Raw genomic sequence first — 23,337 nt, 5'->3', positions numbered from 1 at the left:
CTTGTGTGTTTGCTGTCTTTGTAAATTTTTTTAATGGTTTGAATCAGCCACTTGATAAATCTGATTGTTTTTTGTTTTTTTTTAATGTGTAAGGTTAGTAAGGTTACTGGAAAAAATCCTGTAAACTTTCAGGTTTAAAAAGAATTGCAGGAAGAAAAGTGATTACTCCAAATCCATTTAACTTTAGTTTCAGTACAAATATATGTACTGCGAAAAGAAAACATTAATTGCAATCACTGGATGATTTAACCTCCCTTCAGATTGTTAAAATTAGGGATACATATAATTTAAAGTTAAACATTAAGAGGATTATAAACATAATCATCAGTAATAATAATGAACTGGAACTATAGTTCTCAACATGTGGTACCAGAACCAATAGAGGTACTTCTTGAGTTGCCTTGTGTTGTGTTCAAAATAAATTTTATCGTCTACAAAGTAGAAATACATTGGAGAATATTTCAAGAACCCCAACGAACTGAAGGAAGCAGACAACAAGGAACCAACTTAACCAAGATCTAGGTGCAAGCAGGAAAACATTGTGGTTTGCAAGTTGATAGGTAGGTGCAATATAAACTGCATTTTTCTGCATTTTGTACTTTCTGAAACTGTAGAGACATACATGTAAAAGCAAGCTTACTCTGTGATATTTTTCTGTGAAGTTTTTCCTCTAAGATTTTATCAATTTGGTGAAGATTTGGATCAAACGGGGTGACTTCCTTGGACACAAAATAAGTCACTTCCATTGACTGAAAAAAAAGTAAAATAAAATAAAATTTGATTCCAAATAATGCCTGTCTGCTACGAGGTATGTCCTCAATCCCATACCCCCGTCTTTTAACATGGATTAGTAAAGGAATATTATGCTAAATTTTCATACAAAAGAGATCAAAACATTTCATACCTGTAGAAGCCATAATATTTGAGTATGTCTTAAATATAACTCCCCCTTTTTATTGATGAAGCCAAGTCTCTTTAACTTAAACTCGTTTTTTTAGATTCCACAAATAATTGTGTGTTTTTATTGCTAATTATGCTACGAAACGTCTTCAGTAACTACCTGCTGGTCTTGGGCTCGCTAATATTTTTCGCCATTTTTGTTAATTTATTTATTTATTCAGTTTCTTGGGCTGATTTTTATGTTAACAGTCTCTCCCTGACCCCCCAAAATGAACATTAAAAATTAATCCGTAATGTGGCTCTCAGAACTTGTGCTTGAGTATTTTGAGCCTCGGTGGATACCGTACCAAAACAAACGACGTCATTTTGGAGCGAAAGTTTTCGAAACTCGTGGAGCGATGCACAGCTACTGGGAGATTATCTCCGTTAAAATGACTTAATTTATACTTTTATACTTAGTAGCTTTCCAGAAAGCCGAACAAGACGGAAGCGTAAACATGGATGGACTTGAAATGTCTGCAATGATACCAGCTCTTCAAGAGCTAGCTAAGTGAGTTAAAAAGTTGGCTACTGGCTAACCTGCTAACAGTTTGTTACTGAGCTCCGTCACCTATTATTATTTTTTATTATTTTATTCAGTCACTATTTGTTGAAATGTTTAATGACTCAATTAGTGAGGTTAATGCCGTGTTTGTTGTTTGCAGCGCCAGTGCTGCTGAGTACGAATCAGCGGTACAGAAACCCCGGCAGATCCTCTGCCAGTTCATTGACCGGATACTGACTGATGTAGATGTTGGTAAGTCAACAGTAATAACAACACACACAGAAAACAGGTGGAAATACAGCTATACATCAAAGTGAATAAATACCTGCACTGTTCTTTTAGCTATTTGAATGTATTATTCTCCATCTGTTCTTTGTAGCGTCACCTGGTTTTCTCCAAATGTTTTAATCACCAATATTGTTCCCCCAGGCTTTTCCGGTCATATGAATGATCCTAAACAAAAGACTAAGTGCTATACGAACACATATGAAAGAAACACTTCTGCAATTTTTCATAGGACGTGGAATATAACTTTCCCAACATATTTACTCATTACCACAGGTATTTCAGAGTTATCAGAAATACTTATTGGTATAAGTTGGACCATCAGTTGAAATATTTATGTAAATTGACCAATAATGGACTCAGAAGTCTGAAGAAAAGTAGAAAAGTATTGAATTGCACATGAGATGTTTTTCCCCTTAAGTCGCTTTTGGTGAATATGGATTTATTTATTTATTTTACATTTCTAAGATTTAGCAATTTTTATTCATTTGTGAAGTACTTAAACCAATGAATAATCTTTTTTATTTTTTCCCAGTTGCTCTAGGGTTAAATAAAAAGTCCAGTTCGGAGCCAGCGTGTGTGATGCTGCTGGATTTTGTGCAACATATCGTCAAATCCTCGTCTCTGATGTTCGCTAATCCTGCCTGTCTGCCTGCTGAGTACCCAGACACCATACAGAGCTGCATTGGTACGGATTACCCAGAAAACAAAACAAAAACAACAAACAGTGACCGACTGATCCATTGTTTTCTTCTTTTCATCTATTTGTTTTTCTTCAGACTTCAGTAAGTGGGTGGCAGTTCGTTTGCTCCGCGTCGGAGCGTCTCCGGGCTGCGATGTCATCCACGGCCGGGTCTCTGCTGTGCTGTGCTCCTTGCTTCACTCTCTGCGGGTCCGGGTGCCCTTCATCTTCAGCTGCCTTGTTCAGGAGTTCTTTTTAATGGCTCAAGACCTCAGCAGCGTCCTGTTAGCCCACATAGCCGCGCTGTGTGGGTCGGACGTTCACAAGCGGAACCAGTGGCCCGTGAAGCTCGAGCGCTTCCTCTTCTCCGCCACACGTGCCCCCTACCTCACCCAAACTCCCCTCGTCCTCCCGTCGCCGGCCGCCTTGGAGTCGCTGACCGCCGTCGCTCTTGGCATCATAACCGACTCTCTGAGGGGAGTCGTTTCCTGCCGCGACCTGAGCGCGGCCTGGGAGACGGCCTGCTCCGTCTTGGCGAACGGCAACACCAGGCTGAGGAAGATTTCCATGGCGATGTTGAGGAAACTGGTGGAGCTGAGGAAGTTTGACGAGACCCAGAGCCACAATTTCTTCTCTGCCTTTTTTCACCTGCTCGAAACGCACGACTTCTCGGATGAGGAGGAGCTCTACGAAGGGGAGCTGTTGAAGCTCACCCGCTGTCTGTTTCAGTCGGCTCACGTCTCTCACTCGGATTTCGAGCCCGTCTACCTCTCGCAGATGTTCGAGTGCGTTTGTGCTCTCGGAGGGGCAGGAGTTAAGTTGGGATCGGAGCTTACTGAATCCCTCTGCGTGCTCTTTGGCTTCTCGTTGTCTGTCGTCCCGAGTTACGAAGGTGCCGCTCTGCTGAGGAGGCAGCAGGTGGCGGACGTCTGCAGGACGCTGGCACGCACCGTCGGGACAGAGAATCAATCTGAAGTACTCAAATTTTTTTTCTATAACCTTTGCGGTGTTTGCCATGTTTGCGTCTCGTTTTCTACATCTCTTGTGTGCTTTGCAGTGTGCAGAAGGATTCCTCCAAGCTGCACTCAAGGCTGAGAAAGCTGCCGTGATGCAGAAGGCAGGAGATGGAGAGACTCCTGCCAAGAGATCCTGCAAATCTGCCAACAGGTTGGTCACCAAAACGACAAAAACATCGTCGATACGATATGTCTGTTTCTGCTACTGATTCTTGAACATGTTTTCTCTGAAACTGAATTTTCTTGGAATCATTTTAACCATCCCATTTGTTGTATGGGAATTTTTTTGACTGGGGACGTCTGAAACCAGAGACCTTTACATTTCATCCCTTGATGCTGAGCAGATCCTCCTCTTGTAGTCACTGCTATTTGGGGACACAGATTGCTCATATCAACAACAAAATGATTAACAAAGCCAAAATCAGACCAAAACAACATTAATCTGAGGTTGTTTTAGAGCAGTTATGGTTTAAAAGCCACAAAACTGCCACTCCTGAGTGTGTGGAAATGTGTTGGAAGAGTAAATTTAAACTAAGTGAACTGCAGCAAATGTGTCTCCTGGACAGACAGTAGAGCTGCCATCAGGATTACAACCTGCTAACTTAAGACATTGTTTATGGTAATTAAGCTGATCTGAATTCGAATTGCTCATATTTTATGATAATTTATATTTTAAAATACTTTTTGAGTGCAATTAATTTTTTTGGCAATCGTGTCCCAAAGCGCTGCGTAAAACTCTGCTTTGCAGTTGTTGTTTTTTTCTAATTCCACGAATTCAGTCATTTTGTGTGTTCAGCGAGCTGGACATGCGTGTCGGCAGTGAGGTTTGGGCCGCATTAACTCAACGTCTAGAAGAGCTGCTGACTGTTTTGAGCTCATGCTCTGCAGAACCAGAGAGCCTGCAGGTCCTGTCCGCCCTGCAGGGTCTGGCCCTCATCCTGCACCTGGCAGCGCTCTGCTCCTCACCCCTCAGGTACCACCTGCCTTCAAACAGACCGAGATCTACTTCAGAGGCCTCATAGTCATGTTTTTTTGTTTTTTGTCAGCAGTTCCTGTCCTCTGGTCTGGGTTTCCACTGAGACCATGGGCCGGGGGCTGAAGAGCTGTCAGTCGGTGTTAGAAGGAGCGTCTCGACCCGTCTCTCGGCAGGAATACTTTAAGTCTGCTTTTCAATCGACGATCAGAGTTCTTGACTCCGTTCTCTACTTGACATGTAAGAAGACAATAAAAATAAGCTTCCTTGGGGGTTTTACTTATGTGTCATGAAAAGGAGCGAGTGTCCGCGCATACATAAAGTCTTAAATTTGTGTATCTAAAATTAAGGCCTTAAAATGTCTTGGATTCATTTAAAGAAATGTAAGTTGGCCTTAAATTTTTGTAGACCAACTTACTAAATAATTGCATATTTTTTCCTTGCAGGACTTTCCATCAGGCAAACATCTTCATTACGTTCTATGAATCAAGGTGGTTCAGGCTACCGCTAACTAGCTGCTGTTATACATTTGCTAGCTAGCTAGCCAGGCTGCTAGCTTTATTCCATCTAATTTCTTTTGTACATTTCTGTCATGGTGCCGGTCTTCAATTTCATTCATAATGGTCTTAAAATTGAATGTATGAAACCTGCAGAAACTCTGGTATTCCCTCAGGTTTTTCTGTCTTATGTTTACTAAAAATGTGGTTTTAGTGACATTTTATTTTTAATTGTAAGAGATTTTTGGTGATCATGTTATGTTACTATATGTGTGTAGTGAACAGCCAGATTGAAAATGGGCTCCAGCGGCGTGTGTGTGCCCTGCTGTCTCTTCCTTGGGTGTGTGAGAACAAATCTGCGTCGGCCTTTAAGAGTTCAGGGTTTCCTTCCTGGCTCTCCGCTTTGGCTCAGAGACTCAGCTTCTGTTATTGTAAGTAATCCTGTCACATCTCAAGCCAGCAAATGACAAAACATTCAACTTTAGCTTTTAAAATGTGCAAAATATCCTCGTAATTGTGAAGTGTCTTCTAAATGTATTCGCACCTCTGGTAAAGAAGTGGGGAAAGCCTTGAAATTACTGTCTTTTTTTGTGGAATAATAATCTGACACTGAAGAATTCTCAAATCCATCCTTTAACTTGAGTATATTTATTTAATTAGAGGGGGAGGGGGGAACATTGGAAAACAGTTGTTTTTAAGAAAATCACCGGCGCTACAGCGATTACATGTCTAAAAATTACATTTACGCATTCCGGAAAAATCTGGACAAGTTTGTAAATTATTTCAAGTATTTTCAGTATCTGGATAAGTATGGAAAGTATGTGTTTTGTATTTTCTACCCCCGCACCCCCAAATAAACAGGCTAATCAATATTTCAATTTATGAAAATGAAAAAAAAAACAAGCAGGAATCCAGAATAAATTTCAGTATTAAACTAGGTTGACCTGAGTTTGCAGTTCTATCTTACTTTTCATTTTGAGGCCTTTGTACACATGTTGTAGGAATGTCGATAATTATTAGAGCTGCTCTACATTTACCTACAACTCCAACCATGCATTTCAGTTTAACATCATTTCATAACGGTGAATCCGACTTGTGATTCCAGCACATGAAGTCCAGGCGGACTGCGTGTCGCTGCTGGCCTTCCTGCGCCGGGGCGTGTGCGATGGCTGGCGCGTCTGCATCTTCGGCAACGCGCTGCGGAGCCAGGGCGAGGCGGTGAGGGCCACGGCCGTCGAGGTCTTCCCCATTCTGCTTCATCAGCTGGGGCCCTCCCACCACGACCTCATCAGCACCGCTCTGCTGTGCGTAAAAACGGGACTTCCCCGTTCTCGTTGTTGCTACCGCTGTGGTTTTTGCTTACGTTGGTGGTTTACGCCGTGGCTTTTGTTGTAGGTCTCTGCTGGAGGACGAGTCAGAGCGGGTGAAGGTGGCGCTCGCCAGGATTGTCGGGCATCTGAGCTGCGTCCAGTCGGAGCTTTCCAAGCTTTGCGACTCGAACGTAGCGGGCACTTGCCGCCCCAGAGTCCTCTGCCTTCGCTGGAGTCTTGCAGCGCAGCATACTGGGAATAAAGCGCCATCCCTCAAAGCAGCCGTGGTTAAACCATTCATAGCTTTACTCAGACCTCAAGCTGCCAGCTGTGTTAAACTTGGTAACTAAATGTTATAATTTGCTTTCTAAATGAGCTTTCACAGCGTTTGTAAATTGCAATTTAAAAAAAACAACAACAAAAAACGACTCGACTTATTTCAGCGTTTCTGGAAGCCCTACCTCACCTCTGCCAGCATGTCAACCTGCTCGGTGCGGACAGCGACTCCCGCGCCGTTCTCTGCGCCCTGATTGGCCTGATCGAGGACGCCGATCCCGCCGTTAGGACGCGCTTTAGCCAATCCGTGCGTTTCCTGCTGACGGAGTCCGCGAGGCACTCGGAGCAGGGCACGCTGAGCGAGGTGAGACATTTCAGCGATAAAAACGCAGCATCTTTAAAGTCAAACGCGGAGGCTGACGACGTGTTGGGGTTCTTGTTGCCACTTCAGCTGCTGGTTGCGCGTCTTAAGGAGGCGTTCAGCAACGCTAAGGCCAGCAGAGACGACGACCTGCGGAACACACTCATCCTCACCACAGGAGAGATCGGCAGGTAAAACAATATATTATTAGCAACTATAGAACTTTTATTTTAGGGTTATAATGTTTTGTTTTTTTTAATGACTGAATATATTTAGTGTAACTACAGCAACCTCCAGATGATGTGGAGCCTCGGTAAAGATGAAAAGCTTTAAAATAAAAATTTGTCAAGGAATCTTTGTTGATCACAAGATGTCAAGTTATTTCTAAATAATGTGGGATTTTTCCCCCCTGAATAAATAAACAGCCTGAAATTAAACGTTTAGTTTTTCTACATGATGCAGTGTGAGACTTTGCTTCTGGACCAAAACTTTTTGCAACATGTCCCGGAAAGTTGAACGTTAGTTTTAACAACTCAAAATGGAAAATCATTTTCTTGGATTTTTTTTTTATCAATAAGGATTAAAAGAAGTCCTTATTTTTAATCCTTATTAAAAATATAATAATAAAAAATATATGAATTAAACAAGGTGCCATTTTTGTCTTATTATAGGGCTTTTTATAATTGTTTAGTTTGTTCCCAAGTTTAATTGAAGAATTAATGTGCTCCAGTTTTTTTTGTTTTTTTTTTGTCGTTTTTCTTTGAGTCGCTGGATTGTTTTAGCCCTGCTTATGATGAAATTCAAGTTAAAAGAAAAATATTTCAGACCACTGAAATCCTCGTGCTAAAAAATGTAAAAAAAAAAAAAAAAGCTGCAGTCACGAATGGACCTCACAAAATTGTTCCAGGGGCCACAAATTGGTCCCCAGACCACACCTTTTAAACCCCTGTTCTGGACAAAATGATGAATTTAATTTAATTTAAAGACTTTTTTTTCTCTCCCATGTTTTTATAGCCATTTGGAGAGATCTGCTGCATGTAAAATGGTATTTTCCTTTTCTCGTTAGGGCTTCTCAGGGCAGCCTGGTGTCCTTCTCCCTGCTGCGTCTGCTCCACTGTCTCCTGTCCAAGTCGTCCACAGTGTCCGTCGCTGCTTACACTCAGATCAGAGCGCTGGCGGCTGCCAAAGACCTGAAGCTGCAGACCCTGTTCAGCCAGTATAAGAATCCCATTTGCCAGGTGGATAGTCTGCCAGTCTGAGTCCGTTATGTTTGACATTTTTATCTGACCTTTTTTAGTACAGAGTAATTACAATAATAAAATAGCAAACTAATCTAGATACAAACCGACTTATTTTGGTTTTGAATATATCCGGACAGGTAGATCTTTCTGTTTGTGGCTCGTGTTTTCAGTTTCTGGTGGAGTCGCTGCATTCGCGCCACGCCTCGGCCCTGCGGAGCACGCCGGACCACACCAGCGAATCGGCCAATCAGAGGGAGCTGGCTTTGGACATTCTGGCTCAAATCGCGCATGCTTTCGACTTCCCGGACCTCCACCGCTTCCTCACCGTACGCTCAGACAGAACTTCTCTTCTTCCCCCACCCCCAGAAACGGGCATCTTTTTCACAGCGCGTGTTTCACTGCACATCTGTATCTGCAGCGGACGCTCCAGGTCCTGCTGCCGTACCTGGCAGCCAAGGCGAGCTCCACAGGCTCCGCCCTCATCCGCGCGCTGGCCATCGAGCTGAAGGCGAACAGGAGAGAGATTCTGATCAACAATTTCAAGTACATCTTCAGTCATCTGGTTTGCTCGTGCACCAAGGAGGAGCTGGAGAGAGCATTTCACTACCTACAGGTTTTTTTTTTTTGGTTAATATTAATCAATTAATCGCTTTATAAGGCAAAAGGAGCTCAATCATTTCCATTCTGATGAGCAAAATTATTAACTTACTGATGCATCATGATCTGTTTTGTTTATGGTTTCAGTTGTTTTTATTATTCTGTCTCATTTATTGCTTCTGGTTGTTGTGTTTTATTTTGGACGTAAGAAATATCTTCCAGTTCTAGTGTGAAATGTTCTTTACGAAGCTGAAGGTTATTTACAGGGCTGGACACTAAATCAATAACAGTATATTTCGCGAAAAACCTGTGAACACAATATCAATAGATAACACAGCTGAGCGACACGGCATTCTGGGAGATGTAGGCTTCAGCTGCTCAACCTCTCGCATCGCTAAATTACAAAGTCAAATTGATTTCCAGTCATATTTTATACATATATACATGTGTATACAACATTTTTATAACAATTGAAGTTAACACAGTTACTTAATTGTGCTATAAAATGATAATATTTGGGTGTAAAACACTTCACACTCAGCTTCGTGTGTCGTTTTCCGTCTTAGAGTGAGACGGAGATTGAGCTGGGCTCCCTGCTCAGACAGGACTTCCAGGGTCTCCACAACGAGCTGCTGCTTCGTTTGGGGGAACACTACCAGCAGGTGGGCAGAAAACCTAAATCGCCTTTTTTGTTGTTGTAACACCTCTGCCGTTTATTGATGGAAATCAATGCTTTGTAGGTTTTCAACGGGTTGGCCATCTTGGCCTCCTTTGCGTCCAACGATGATCCATACCAGGGTCCCAGAGACATCACCACCCCGGAGCACATGGTCCGTGTCTTTTTCTCCTCCGTTTGTGACGTGATCGACGTTTCGCACTTACCTGAACGTTGCGTTGCTGTGTTTCAGGCTGACTACCTGCAGCCCAAGCTGCTGGGGATTCTGGCTTTCTTCAACATGCAGCTGCTCAGCTCCAGCGCAGGAGAGAAGGACCGCAAGAAAATGGTGAGTCGTCGCCCGGCTGATTGCCGCGGTCGCAGCCAAACCGCTCCGGCCCCGTCCGCTTCGACACACATCTGCTTTTGCGTGTCTCCCGCGGCCAGGCTTTGACGAGCGTGATGGCTCTGATGCGCCTGATGGGCTCCAAGCACATCAGCTCCGTCAGGGTGAAGATGATGACGACGCTTCGCACGGGTCTGCGTTACAGAGAGGACTTCCCTCTTCTCTGCTGCCAGTCAGTACCTGCCCCTTTCTTCGTGAAGTCGTCTCTGAAATGAGTTTGACGCGCACACACACACACACACAAAAAAAAAAAAAGAAGTTGAAAGATTGCACTTCCTTGCTGCAGGACGTGGGAGTGTTTTGTGAGGAGCGTGGAGCCGTCCCACCTCGGGCCTCTCCTGAGTCACGTTATTGTTGCCCTGCTGCCCTTGATCCCCCTGCGGCCCAGAGAGACCGCCTCCATCATTCGCTTCCTCATCCTGGACAACAGGTGACGTTTAAAAAAAAAGGAAAGAAAGAAAATAACTTATCAACATGAATAAGATTGAAAATGAAGAGTTGAACTATTCTTAAAGCACCTTCGGAGGTTTTTGTCAGATTACAACCACAAGATTCAGAAGGAAGTGGAGGGAAAAACGATACGTAGTTTTAAAGAAAGATATCTGAAAAGTGTGGCATGCCCCACTGAATCAATACTTGGTAAAGCTTGCTTGGGACTAGATGTTTCTACCAGTTTTGCATATGCAGAGAGAGAAATTTGGCCCAATTCTCTTCATGAAATTCCTCATATTCATGCAGACTGCATGGAAAGCCTTTTGGATGTAGGTCTGTGCTTTAACTGGGCCATTTTAACAGATGAATATTCTATTTTCCTAAAGCATTCTGCTGCATCTCTGTGTGTTTAGAGTTATTTTCGTCCTGGAATATGAAAATCCGTCACAACCTCAAGTCTTTTAAAGCCTCTAATGGGTTTCCCTTAAAATCCTAATAAGATACAGCAAAGTTAGTGGCTGTAATCTGACAAAATGTGACAAATTTAAGCATTTGGACAGGACCAGATGATTACAGAATAATCCCTACTGAGACCGTGTTTCTCTCAATCTCTTGCAGGGACGAAGTAAACGACTACCTTCACGAGATTTACTTTCTGCCCGAGCATCCGGAGCTCAAAGACATCCACACGGTTCTGCAAAATTACAAAAAGGTTTGCGTAAAGTCATGATGACGACGACGAAAGGTTGAGAGGGAAAAATACTCCCAAAGACAGGAAATGACGCGATAAAGAATTTGTTTTTGGTCCCTTCAGCTGACGGCCAGCAGCAGCGACCTGGGCTCCGCTCTGCAGCTGTCGATGAGAGCCGTTCAGCATGAGAACGTCGATGTGAGGATCCACGCTCTGACCAGCCTCAGGGACATGATGCACAGCAAGCAGGTACTTTAATACACCAAACAAGGACTGACAGGCTTATGTTTGGCGAATCTCTGCAAAGAAAAGTGAGCTAATACCGTAATCCTGACAGCGTTTTTAATACCGTTTGTAACATTAGTGCAGACAAATTTGACGGAATTGTGTTATTTATTTATGGTGTTTTTTTCTACGTTGTGCGCACAGTTGGGTAGTAACTGTTTACATTTATTTAATTACATTTTATGTCCATACTGTAACTTTTTCTTTCAATATACACTTTTGCGAGTATTTTTACTACGCTCTACTTTTTACTTTTACTTGAGTAATCTTATTATGAAGTATCCAAAGGTTTTCCCCAGAAAACTTGCTAGATCATTCATCGGATCATCGCTGTGTTTTTGTGTTAAAAATGTTTAAAGTTGACAGGAAATTTCAAAACATCACTTGATAATTATGTGTTATTGGAAGGCTGGAAGATTAATACCTAAACACCCACAATACAGTCTTTAAAAAAAGGCAGTTGTTAAAAAAAAAACCTAAAATAAATAATGCTTAGCCTGGTGGGGGCACAAGTAAAGCCTGGTGGCCCGCCAGGCTTATAATACACCGAGGGAAACCCTGAGTATCGCTACGGTTACTTGAGTAAAATTTCTGGAGACTTTACCTGCTGTGAGTAAATTCACTGAGTGAAGAACAAGCTTGTTTTAACCAAAAATTCATCATACGCACCGGCAGTTTTTGTCAAAGTTTCATAAGTTTTTTTTTTATTATTATTGAAAGAAATTGATTTGTAAAAATTTTCTTTTGCCTGATTTTGGTTAATTTCTTTGCTACTTGAATATGAATTATTGTCTCTTTTTTTTCCCATGAATATAGCAACATTTCCACTTAGCTTTATATTTTGGTCTGTCTTGTTATGTAATTATTAAATATGAATTGATTGATAATTTCATCAGTTACTCAGCACTTGAGTAGTTTTTTTTTTCTTTTTTTTTTTTTTTACCAAATACTTCTTTTTTACCCCAGCTTGAATAATTTCTCGGATGACTACTTTTGTACTTTTGGGTAAAAATCGGTCGAAGCAGTGCTGCTCCTTTTTGGGCCCTCTGCCCACCTCTGGCTGTGTGTTTCAGGAGTGGCTGCTGCAGCAGGTGTGTGCCAGCGAGGCAGTGGAGCCCGTCATCTCCAGCCTGGTGTCCGTGCTGCTGAAGGGCTGCCAGGACTCGTCCCCCGAGGCCCGGCTCCTCTGCGGGGAGTGTCTGGGCGAGCTGGGGGCCGTGGACCCTGGACGCCTGGATCTGTCCCACGCACACTCCAACGGCGACCGCAACACCTTCGTGGCAAGTTAAAGTTGAACTTTTGTTGTCTTTTTTTTTTGACCGCATGTACCTAATTATTTTACAGACACATCTAAAAGTAAAATGTTGCTTCATGTTTGTCCTTTTTCACCCATTTTTACTAAGGAAGATTGCAGTAGGAATAAAACTACCCTAATCTCTTGGTACTATTGTAGAAAAAGTATCTCCTAATAAATTTCTGATACAACTTAATTTCTGGAAACACAACATTTCTTTATTCCTGTCAATAGAGCGGGGTAGATGACCCCAACTTTGCCCATGACCTTCTGACTGAGCTCACCAGAACATTCCTGGCCTACGCCGATAACGTCCGAGCTCAGGACTCCGCTGCGTACGCCATACAGGTACGCAAAATGCATTTAAACTCACAATAAACAACATAGAAATCCTCGTGATTGTTCCGTTTTACTTATTGGAGTTTTCTAATTCGATGATCTGCTGTTCGCCGCAGGAACTGCTGTCCATTTTCGAGTGTCGCGAGGGGAGAACCGACTCACCGGGCCGTCGCTTGTGGAGGAGATTCCCGGAACAGATCCAAGAAATCCTGGAGCCTCACCTCAACAGCAGGTCAAAATCCCTGAGTTGGAAAATCACATTTTATTAGTATTATTACCGTATTTTCCGCACTATAAGACGCACCTAAAAACCTTCAATTTCCTCAAAAGCCGACAGTGCGCCTTATAATCCGGTGCGCCTTATATATGGACCAATATTGAGCCACAACAGGTCCAGCAACGGACCTTACCACAGGGGCCGCGTTTCATTGGCTAATGCCCATTTTAGGTCACAGTGCAGCTACCACGTGCGTGACCGTCTCACAAACACAAGCTACAGTAGTAAACATATGCTAATGTACATTCAAAACCATGAATGCCGACTTACCCAGCCTTGCAAGAACAACAGGCATCAGTGATCTTGTCCACAGCTATATTTATGCTGAGGGTGTGAGGATCTGCTGTTTTCCTCATCTATCGGTAGCTTTTAGCTGTGACGCGCACAATGTTGGAGGCATCCAGTGGCTCAAACACCTTGATGTCGTCCAAAAAAGATGACATGAACTTGTTGGTTCCCCTGTCCATTGTCGTGGCTGATATGTTGTGAAAATCCGGCAGAAATGCTACGCTAATTAACTCAGATCGAAATGAAAGACGTCATGTTTACACAGACATGCAGTAGGCTGCTTACGTAGTTGGTCCACTACGGTAAGCAGCCGCCTACTTCTTTTTCCCCCGTAGAAGAAGTGGTGCGCGGTGCATGCTGGGATAGTTGTCAGAACACTGGTTTGTTAATAAAGTTTGATAATACATTTAAAGGGGGGGAGGGGCAGGGGAAGAGAGACAGAGACTGCAGCGGCAGCGTGTCGGTTGGTCTGTGTTACCCAGAAAGCAGTTGGGCATAATATCGCAACACCAACACCGTGAGTGAAACAACGGCTGGGCCAGCCTACTATATAAAGTACTCGGGGACCAGTTCTTTATAAATGTGGATGTGTAATAATAGAGTATGAAGCGTCTATTCTATGCGCCTTATAATGCGGTGCGCCTAATGTATGAAAAAAGTCCTAAAATAGGCCATTCATTGAAGGTGCGCCTTATAATCCGGTGCGCCTTATAGTGCGGAAAATACGGTATTATGATTATGATTATTATTATGTCACCTGCAGTACTTTGATGACTCTTCCCATGCTTTCTTGTAGATATAAGAGCAGTCAAAAAGAGGTGAATTGGTCCAAAGTGAAGAAGCCAGTGTACCTTAGCAACCGAGGCAGCAAGTTTTCTGACTGGTCCGCCACCTGGGCCGGATACCTCATCAGCAAGGTTAGCTGATTCCTCAACACAGTCAAATTTTCCCCTTCCTAATCTGCACGCAGGTGTTTTTTTTTTTGTTTTTTTTTTAGAAGTTTTAGTGTTTGGTTCTCCATCCAGGTGAGACACGAACTGGCCAGCAAGGTCTTCAAGTGCTGCAGCTTCATCATCAAACACGACTACAAAGTCACCATCTACCTGCTGCCTCACATCCTGCTCTACATGCTGCTGGGCTGCACACCTGCAGAGCAGCAGGAGGTCAGGGTTTCTCTTCCCCTCTGGCATAGCTTGGTGTGACGCTGCTTCGGTTTTCTCTCATGCGCTGGTCGTATTGTCTTAAAGGTGACGGAGGAGATGCTGGCCGTGCTGACCGAGGGCGACGGACGAGGAGGGGGCGGAGTCCAGGAGACGGCCTCCAGCCTATCACAGCTCAGCACTCAGACTGTGTTCAGCATGCTGTCACACCTCACACAGTGGAGCCGCCACATCCTTTACGCCAAAGCCAAGGTCACAGGTAATGGTCAGGGTTCGGGCGGGTGCTTGAAATCCTGGAAAATGCTTGAGTTTCAGGTAAGTGTTTTTCCAAGGTTTGGAAAGTGGTTGATATTAAATTGCACAGTTTTGTAATAAAATGCAATCTAACATTTGATCTAAGGCCTAAATGTGGAAAATGTTATTTGCAGTTGGGAAAAGATATTTTCATGCACTTATAAACAGGCATTTTTTTTCTCACTGTCAGACTGAAGTTTCCTTCTTTTAGGTTAGTCACCAAAACTATTTCTACTTGCTAAATTCAAGAAAACTTTGCAAGAATATTTAAATATTTTTAAGCAAGAAGGTTATTTACCTTAACACGATTTGATTGGACTGTTTTGATGTAATGCATATTTTTTAGTCATAATGTCTCAATGACTTATTGATCTGGTTTATATTTTATACCTTAAACACAGTTACTCTTTTTTTGTTGTTGTCTTTGTTAAATTAGTGTTTGGTTTTCTCACCAGTCAAGTGTGTGAGAGACATTTCAGAGCATAAAATTTTATTGTATCTTAATTTACCTTGTCCTGCTGTACAATGCAGAATATTACAAGATATTATTAATGACAGCATATAATAGTGAATTTAAACTGTTTTTTTTTTTTTTTTAGTTAATTTGTATTGTTTTTATCTCCTACGTTTGATGCTGGAAAAGTTTGAAAACTTACCTTGAAAATTTTTGAAAAGTACTTGAATTTTACTGAGGGAAAAGTGAACCCTGAATAGTGGATGCTACTTAACTTAAATCACTCATTACGCCACTAAATATGGTTATTAATATAAAACATGAACTTTTTGTCCTGCAGAAAGGGGTGATTATGACCGTGTGGTGGCCTTCCTGAAGGGCATCCCGCAGGACGTGCTGGCTAAGGCCTCCCTGCGGTCCAAGGCGTACACTCGCGCCCTCATGCACTTTGAAGCGTACATCCTGGAGAACAAGGAGAACATCCAGGACCACCTCAGCTTCCTGCAGGTCAGGCTGATTCTGTGAGATCGGCTTCAGCCGGTGTTTGATGTGAGTCTCAGCGTCGTGATGAATCCCTGGCCGTTCCAGAAGCTGTACGCGGCGATGCACGAGCCCGACGGAGTGAGGGGAGTCAACGCTCTGAGGAGGGAAGAGCCGTCGCTACGGGAACAGATACTCGAACATGAGAGCATTGGTTTGCTGCGAGATGCGACGGCTTGCTACGACCGGGCCATACAGCTGGAGTCAGACCAGGTTCCCACCCGCACATTCCTTATTCACGTTTACTCTACAACAACAAACTTTAATGTAATTTATTGGGATTTTATGTGATAGACCAAAAACAATGTGGCATTGGTGAATAAAGAGCATTATAAAGATCAGGAGATGCAACAGACTGGTCAGGAATGAAACTGTTTAGAAGTTTATTGCAGTCTAAAGTAGGCTTGTCACAATGATAAATTTTGCTAGACGATAAATTGACCCAAAAATTATTGCGATAGATGATAATATTGTTGTTTTGCGATAAATGTCAGGTGAGATATTGATAACACAATAATGCAGGTTCGCTCTCTCAAAAACCAACAAATTTTAATTTTGTAAAGAACTCTTACCGTTTCCGGTGGGCGACATTGACTTAAAGCTTTATCACAATATCTTGAAGTCGTATCACGATATTTTGCAGTACTATTGTGATAACGATAAAAGTGACAAAAACTATTTCTTCCTTTTTAGGCAACTACATGACTGTATGACAGCAGCAACATGCTATGATTACTGTGTCACAGTGATGAGAGGTTTGGTGGGATTTTAAACGTCATTAATTGGAATTTATCGTGACAATGAATCAGAATTTTTATCGTGATAATCACGATACATGATAAACGATGTGATAAATGCCCACCCCTACTTAACACTTGAACTGGAAGATATTTTCATTGCCCAAAAGAAAACACAACCAAAAACAATACATAAAACAGAAATGAAAACCACATCTAAATAAAATTGATCATGAAGTCTCTGTAAGCAAAATATTAATAATCAGAATTTAAATTATCAAGCTCATTTTAATTTATCATGCGATTAATTAATTAAATGCTTATATGTGTTTAGTCTAATTCCATTTTTAAAATAATATTCTTAGCTTCGAACATTTTATGTATCAAGAGACATTTTGCAACTCTGCAGTAGCTGCAGCCATCATGTCTTTTGGCAAGATGCCTAATAAACCCTTGATTCGTTGTCAGGGCAACACAAAAACACAGAGCAAACAACAACGCATGCATTCATAACTTTTTCTTTTTTTTAACAAGCTCTAAATGCTAAACTTTTTACTACAGTACGTCTATAATGGTAAAAATTCACCGATCTTTCCTAGATTGGTCACTATCATGGAGTGATGACCTCTATGCTCGGCCTGGGGCAGCTGTCCACCGTCATCACACAGGTTAACGGCGTGCTAGCCAGCAAGTAAGACACTTGCGTCCTACTTTACTCTCGTCATTACTGAGACACCTGATTTAAGTTCAGCTTGCTTCCCCTTTTCGTACGTTCAGGCAGCAGTGGAAGTCAGAGCTGAACACCTACAGAGTGGAGGCCGCCTGGAAGCTTGGAAAGTGGGATCTGCTAGAAGATTATTTGAGTTCAGGTTAGAGAAAAAAAAAGCACAAAGGTATTTCCACTTTAGCAGAAATGAACCAGTGCTGATTGCATTTGTTCAATCTGCCAATAACAGACCAGCAGTCGTGCACCTGGGGCGTGCGGCTCGGCCAGCTGCTGCTGTCGGCGAAGAAGCAGGACGCCGAGGGTTTCTACGAGAAGCTGAAGCTGGTGCGGAAAGAGCAGGTGGTCCCGTTGTCCGCCGCCAGCTACGAGTGTGGGACCTACCAGCGGGGATACGAGTACATCGTCAGGTCTGGCCTTCGGCTTCGGCAGCAGCTTTGGTTTCTTCCTCGTGGCCCTAAAATGCGTCCGCCTGTGTGCGTAGGCTCCACATGCTCAGCGAGCTGGAGCACGCGTTCACCGAGCTGCGGGGCGCCGGAAACGGCTCCGCCCCCAGCCTCGCCAAGCTGCCTCCTCATTGGTCAGACCGACTGGAGATGACCCAGAATTCGTTCAGGGCCAAGGAGCCGATCCTGGCCGTGCGGCGGGCCCTGCTCAGCCTTAGACCACAGTAAGAAGAATAAATCAATAATTTATTCAATTACGAAATCAATTTTTTGTAAAGTTTTGACTTAATTACTGCTCTATTTTAGCAGAGTGCATGTTTTAGAGTCAGTTACTAAATTAGTTGACAATTATTTCAATAATCAATCCGATTAATCGTTTCAGCCCTACATAACACTGGGTATTAGAACCTCTTTAGAGTTTAATTCCACTCAATAGATGCCACCATGGTTGAAACGCCTCCTAAGCTAATTGATCTGAGTTTACTGATCGATCTAACGTTGTGGTCTTGCCCTCCAGGCCCGCGTGTCAGGAGCTGGTGGGCGAGTGCTGGCTGCAGAGCGCCCGGGTCGCCAGGAAGGGCGGACACCACCAGACGGCCTTCAACGCTCTGCTCAACGCAGACAACACCAACCTGGCTGAGCTGGTAACGGAGAAGGCCAAGTGGCTCTGGTCCAAGGTACTGCAGCGCCGACCCGTGAAAAATGGCTCAAGTTCAGTCAGGTTGCGATTTTTCGCAGACGTTAACATTCTTTGATCCAAACCAGTCCGCCGCAGCTCTGACTGTGCTCAAGGTTGTTGTCCATACAAACCTCAAGTCTTTAAGTGAACGGACTGACGTTATAGTGGCACCAACAACTCAAAGTGTTATACACTAGAGTTCAGGACATGTCTTGGCAGTTTCAAAGTCGTTCCCGTTTTCAGAGAAGGTTCCAGAATCCATATCCCTGACGTCTCGGATGTGTTTTTTTTGTTGGGTTTTTTTACTCGATGTTGCCGTTTTTTAAACCAACTCTGCAACCAGAAAACCTCCCCTCTGTGTGTGCCTGCGATCAGGGGGACGTGCACCAGGCGCTGATCGTCCTCCAGAAGGGCGTGGCCCAGTGCTTTCCAGACGACCGGCTCCTGACCGACCCTCGCAGCCTGCAGATCAAAGGGAAGGCCATGCTGCTGGTCGGACGCTTCATGGAGGAGACGGCAAACTTCGAGTCCAACGCCATCATGAAGGCGTACAAGGTTTCACCTTTTATTTGTGGTGTTTATTATGTCCACAACTATAATAATAGTTGATTTCACTTACTAATCTGTTTGTTTTTGTTTGTTTTGTTTTACCTTAAACTGGTTCATTTATTTGGTCTGTAGGATGTGACAAACCTTCTCCCAGAATGGGAGGACGGGAACTTCTACCTAGCAAAGTACTATGACAAAGTGATGCCGATGGTGACGGATAACAAGCTGGAGAAACAGGGGAACGTCATCCGATACATCGTCACCTTCTTCGGAAAGTAGGTTCTAGTGCTTTCTGCGTATTTACATCCTTCAAAATGCCTTCTGACGGCGTAACCCGTCTCCCGTCAGAGCCCTGCAGTTTGGGAACCAGTACATCTACCAGGCGATGCCTCGCATGCTCTCCCTCTGGTTGGATTTTGGAGCTAAAGTGTGTGACTGTGAGAAAGGTGAGCAGGTCCGGTCCAGCCTTCAGGGCCGGTCGGACTGGAAACGGTTCCCCAACGTCCGTGTCCGTCCTCCACAGCCGGACGAGCCGACCGTCAGATGCGGCAGGAGCTCGGGAAGATCAACGCGGTGATGGAGGAGCATTGCTCCAACTTGGCGCCCTACCAGTTCCTCACCGCCTTCTCCCAGCTCATCTCCAGGGTGTGTCACTCCAGCGACGAGGTCTTCAAGGTCCTCATGAAAATCGTCTCCAAAGTGTTCCTCGCGTACCCACAGCAGGCCATGTGGCTGATGACCGCCGTATCTAAGGTTGGCTTGTGTTTTGTGTGTTTTCCTTTTTTTTTTTTCCCCCTCTTAACTATCTCAGACTCACCCAGATGCTGTTATTTTGTAATTGGAAACCTGCTTAGCTTTCCTTAGTGTTGGCATACGTTCATCTTGTCCTGACTAAAATAATCTGACATACAGTTGTGGATAAAAGTTTTGAGAGTGAGTGAGAGAATGTTATTTTTAGATGAATCTGCTGGAAGTACAGCAGTAAAAATTGGATTTTAAACATCTTGAATTACAAAATACATTAAGTATCGATATTTACAGTGTCAGCAGAATTCCTTCATCAAGACTTCGGCATCTTCTAGTGTAGAGATCATCAACATCTCAGGGATTTTATTCAATCTGGAAGTGTGAAATGATATTTCTTTCTATCTGTCTGTCCTTTTCTTTCTGAGTCTGTTATGTTTTTTCTTTCCTTCTTTCTGCTTTTTTTCTTCTATTCCTTTTGTTCTTTCTTACTTTCTTCCCATTTATGTGTTCTTCATTGTTTCCTTAGGTTCTACGCCTCTCCTCCTTCCTCTCTTTCCTTTTATTTTAATTCAAATCAAAAATACTTTTATTATTCCCAGAGGGAAATTAAATGTTATACAAATGTCCCTTCTTCCCTGTCGTGCTCCTTGGTCTGGACTGGTTGGTATCTCCTGTTCCTGTTTTTTTCCTGGTACATTACTGTTGTTATTGCTGCTGTTGTCTGAACAGCAACTCTATTTAATTGCCTGCATTGGAAAAATCCCATGTGTGCTTTTTGTGTTTCAGTCTTCTTACCCCATGCGTATGAACCGCTGCAATCAGATTCTTAAGAACGCCATCAGCCTTAAAAAGCCTCTGGAGAAATTCATTGGAGACGCAAACAGACTCACCGATAAGCTGCTGGAGCTCTGCAACAAGCCGGTAAAAATGTCCACTCAGGATGCAAAAAATTAGGGCTAATGAGATTGCACCTGGAAGTGATGATTCATAAAATGAACTCCCAAGATTAGGCAGCAGTCCAGAGGGATCGACAATTTGGTTAACTGTATGTTCATATTACCCTAAAAGAGGAGAAAAAAAATGTCCTACTTTATAAAATACACTTGTGTTTTGGTCGTGTCGCTCATTCAGGTGGACGGCAACAGCACCACCCTCAGCATGGGCGTTCACTTCAAGCAGCTGAAGCGGCTGGTGGAGGAGTCCACCTTCAGCCAGATCCTCATCCCGCTGCAGTCCGTCCTCATCCCGACGCTGCCCTCTACTGGCGGGGCGAGCACAAAGCACGACGCCTTCCCCGGACACTGGGCGTACCTGGACGGCTTCGAAGACAGCGTAAGTAGGAGAGATGGGGGGGTGGGGGGGAGAGGAGGGGTCTGAATTTCACGACCCGTTTCCAATATAGATAAATTCCAGTTTTTGGAAAAGTTTGGGAAAATTAAGATGTGTAAAAATGTTTGTATTTCCAGACTTTTCTCCCCACCTTATTGTGTGAAAGTTACATCCTAATATAATGTTTTTATTGTTTTTTTGTTTTGTTTTTTTTTAACTGATCTGCTTGTATGTGTTCATATAAGGTGGAGATTTTAGCCTCCTTGCAGAAGCCCAAGAAGATCAGTCTGAAGGGCTCGGATGGGCGGAGCTACACCATGATGTGTAAACCTAAAGATGATCTAAGGAAAGACTGCCGCCTAATGGAGTTCAACTGTCTCATCAACAAGGTTGTGTGTCTGACTGATAAAACACGGTTTCTGGTAATGACGTGCCCCCCACCCCCCATTTATCGTTGTACTTTCTGCGAGCAGTGTCTCCGTAAGGACGCCGAGTCGAGGCGCAGGGAGCTGCACATCCGCACCTACGCCGTGATTCCGCTCAACGAGGAGTGCGGCATCATCGAGTGGGTCAACAACACCGCCGGGCTGCGACACATCCTCACCAAGCTGTACAAAGAGAGAGGTGTTTATGTCTGCTGCTGTGTGTGTGCGATTTCACTTCGCCGTTAAACGCCGCTGTTGTTTTAATAGCGATTGAATGTTTCCTGTGAATAATTTGGAGTTGCGTTCCACAGCAAAATTGTTGAAAAAGTGAATCCGCGAATATCAAACACTTCATCGACTTATGGGCTGTGGTTGCAAATCCTCCACACAATTTCTGGATTTTTTTTTTCTTTTTTTTCTTCCTAAAATATTTGGGAAAATAATTTCTGAAAGCATGAAAAAGTTGAAAGGCTTTGTAAGGCATTGTAGAGTTTGTGAAACCAAGTGTAAAAGATTTGTAGACTTGGAACAGCTGAAGGGATTTTGACGATGTGTTTCTGTAGGCGTCCACCTGTCGGGTAAAGAGCTGAGGAAGCTTATTTTACCCAAAACGGCTGCCTTTGAGGAAAAACTACGAATCCACAAGGAGGTGCTCTGCGCTCAGCATCCGCCCGTCTTTTACGAGTGGTTCCTCCAAACGTTTCCCGACCCTGAATCATGGTATGCCACTACTCTACTGCATGAGCACGGAGGGATATATTACAAGCAGTACTTGTTTTTTTTTTTGTTTGTTTGTTTTGTTTTATTTTATTTTTTTTATGTCTGCACATGTTCATACCCAGGTACAGCAGTCGCTCTGCGTACTGCCGCTCCACTGCGGTGATGTCCATGGTCGGCTACATCCTGGGACTTGGCGATCGCCATGGAGAAAACATCCTCTTTGACTCGTTCACTGGGGAATGTGTCCATGTCGACTTCAACTGCCTCTTCAACAAGGTTAGTCATTCAGATTAGAAGTATCGACACTTCTTTGAGGAACTGTATCTGCTGTGTGTTTTGGTCCCTTTTCCCTCCCTTTTGTTTTACATGCGCCATTCTCTTTGTGTCCACTAGGGGGAGACATTTGACGTGCCCGAGGTAGTTCCATTCCGACTTACCCAAAACATGGTCCATGCTATGGGGCCGATGGGTACTGAGGGCTTGTTTAGACAGGCCTGTGAGGTCACACTGAGGCTGATGCGAGACCAGAGAGAGCCACTCATGAGGTAGACACAGTTTAATACATTGGGGTTGCCAAAACCTTGTTTTCCTTTAGTGTTCATATTCAAAAAACAACACTTTCGTTTGCTATTACTCCTTAAGTGTGCTGAAGACCTTCCTTCATGACCCACTGGTGGAGTGGAGCAAGCCATCCAAAGGCCTGGTGAAAACCCAGGCCAATGAGACAGGCGAGATAGTTAATGAAAAGGTTTGTCTGTTTGTTTGTTTTTTCCTAATTAGATATTGTCTTATACAAATGATTTGTTTCTGCTTCAAGCTGTTAATTTATGCCCTATCTGTCACTGCCAGGCCAAAACACACGTGTGTGACATCGAGCAACGTCTCCAGGGGGTGATAAAGAGCAGGAATAAAGTGCTTGGCCTCCCTCTGTCAATAGAGGGACATGTGCACTACCTCATCCAGGAAGCCACAGATGACAAAATGCTCTGTCAGATGTATTTGGGTTGGGGTCCGTACCTGTAGAAAGACAGATAAGTTAATTATCATAAAACACTTTTTGAGTAGTTTCAGTTTTGTTGACATTCCCATTTTTTTTTTCTTTTTTATAAACTGTTGTCCGTTTGTAATAAAAAGATCTTCTGTTGGTGTGATTGAGTGCGTCTTTTAATCTTTTAACCCTCCTT

General features: G+C 43.4%; 1 protein-coding gene across 1 annotated transcript; it reads left to right on the top strand.

Annotated features, from left to right (window-relative positions):
- The first annotated feature begins 1,270 nt into the window (after positions 1-1,270).
- On the top strand, positions 1,271-23,304 carry atr (ATR checkpoint kinase). The gene is made up of 48 exons (XM_014979687.2): positions 1,271-1,450; positions 1,605-1,696; positions 2,265-2,417; positions 2,509-3,386; positions 3,469-3,578; positions 4,224-4,400; positions 4,477-4,640; positions 5,176-5,328; positions 6,003-6,201; positions 6,293-6,549; positions 6,651-6,847; positions 6,935-7,035; positions 7,911-8,082; positions 8,256-8,411; positions 8,504-8,698; positions 9,249-9,344; positions 9,423-9,512; positions 9,591-9,686; positions 9,785-9,915; positions 10,030-10,173; positions 10,794-10,887; positions 10,990-11,115; positions 12,225-12,431; positions 12,680-12,793; positions 12,901-13,016; positions 14,146-14,266; positions 14,375-14,512; positions 14,597-14,768; positions 15,598-15,764; positions 15,846-16,010; positions 17,134-17,225; positions 17,312-17,403; positions 17,491-17,668; positions 17,743-17,928; positions 18,222-18,381; positions 18,759-18,938; positions 19,065-19,207; positions 19,281-19,378; positions 19,456-19,685; positions 20,466-20,600; positions 20,811-21,011; positions 21,254-21,397; positions 21,482-21,632; positions 21,997-22,153; positions 22,276-22,429; positions 22,547-22,698; positions 22,796-22,901; positions 23,003-23,304. Exons 1-48 carry the CDS (start codon positions 1,398-1,400, stop codon positions 23,174-23,176), a joined length of 7,767 nt encoding a protein of 2,588 aa, XP_014835173.2. The 5' UTR covers positions 1,271-1,397; the 3' UTR covers positions 23,177-23,304.
- The last annotated feature ends 33 nt before the right edge of the window (positions 23,305-23,337 follow it).

The sequence above is a fragment of the Poecilia mexicana genome, unplaced genomic scaffold, assembly GCF_051168715.1.
Source record: "Poecilia mexicana isolate PSO_F unplaced genomic scaffold, ASM5116871v1 scaffold_22, whole genome shotgun sequence".
In the NCBI taxonomy this organism is placed as follows: Eukaryota; Metazoa; Chordata; class Actinopteri; order Cyprinodontiformes; family Poeciliidae; genus Poecilia; species Poecilia mexicana.
The sequence above is the reverse complement of the archived record's forward strand: the minus strand, read 5'-3'. Positions and strand labels throughout refer to the sequence as shown.

Coding starts and splice junctions, on each gene's coding strand:
- atr (XM_014979687.2), top strand. CDS start 1,398: ATGGATGGACTTGAAATGTCTGCAATGATACCAGCTCTTCAAGAGCTA. Junction 1,451..1,604: donor GCTCTTCAAGAGCTAGCTAA/GTGAGTTAAAAA, acceptor TGTTGTTTGCAG/CGCCAGTGCTGCTGAGTACG. Junction 14,513..14,596: donor CACCTGCAGAGCAGCAGGAG/GTCAGGGTTTCT, acceptor ATTGTCTTAAAG/GTGACGGAGGAGATGCTGGC.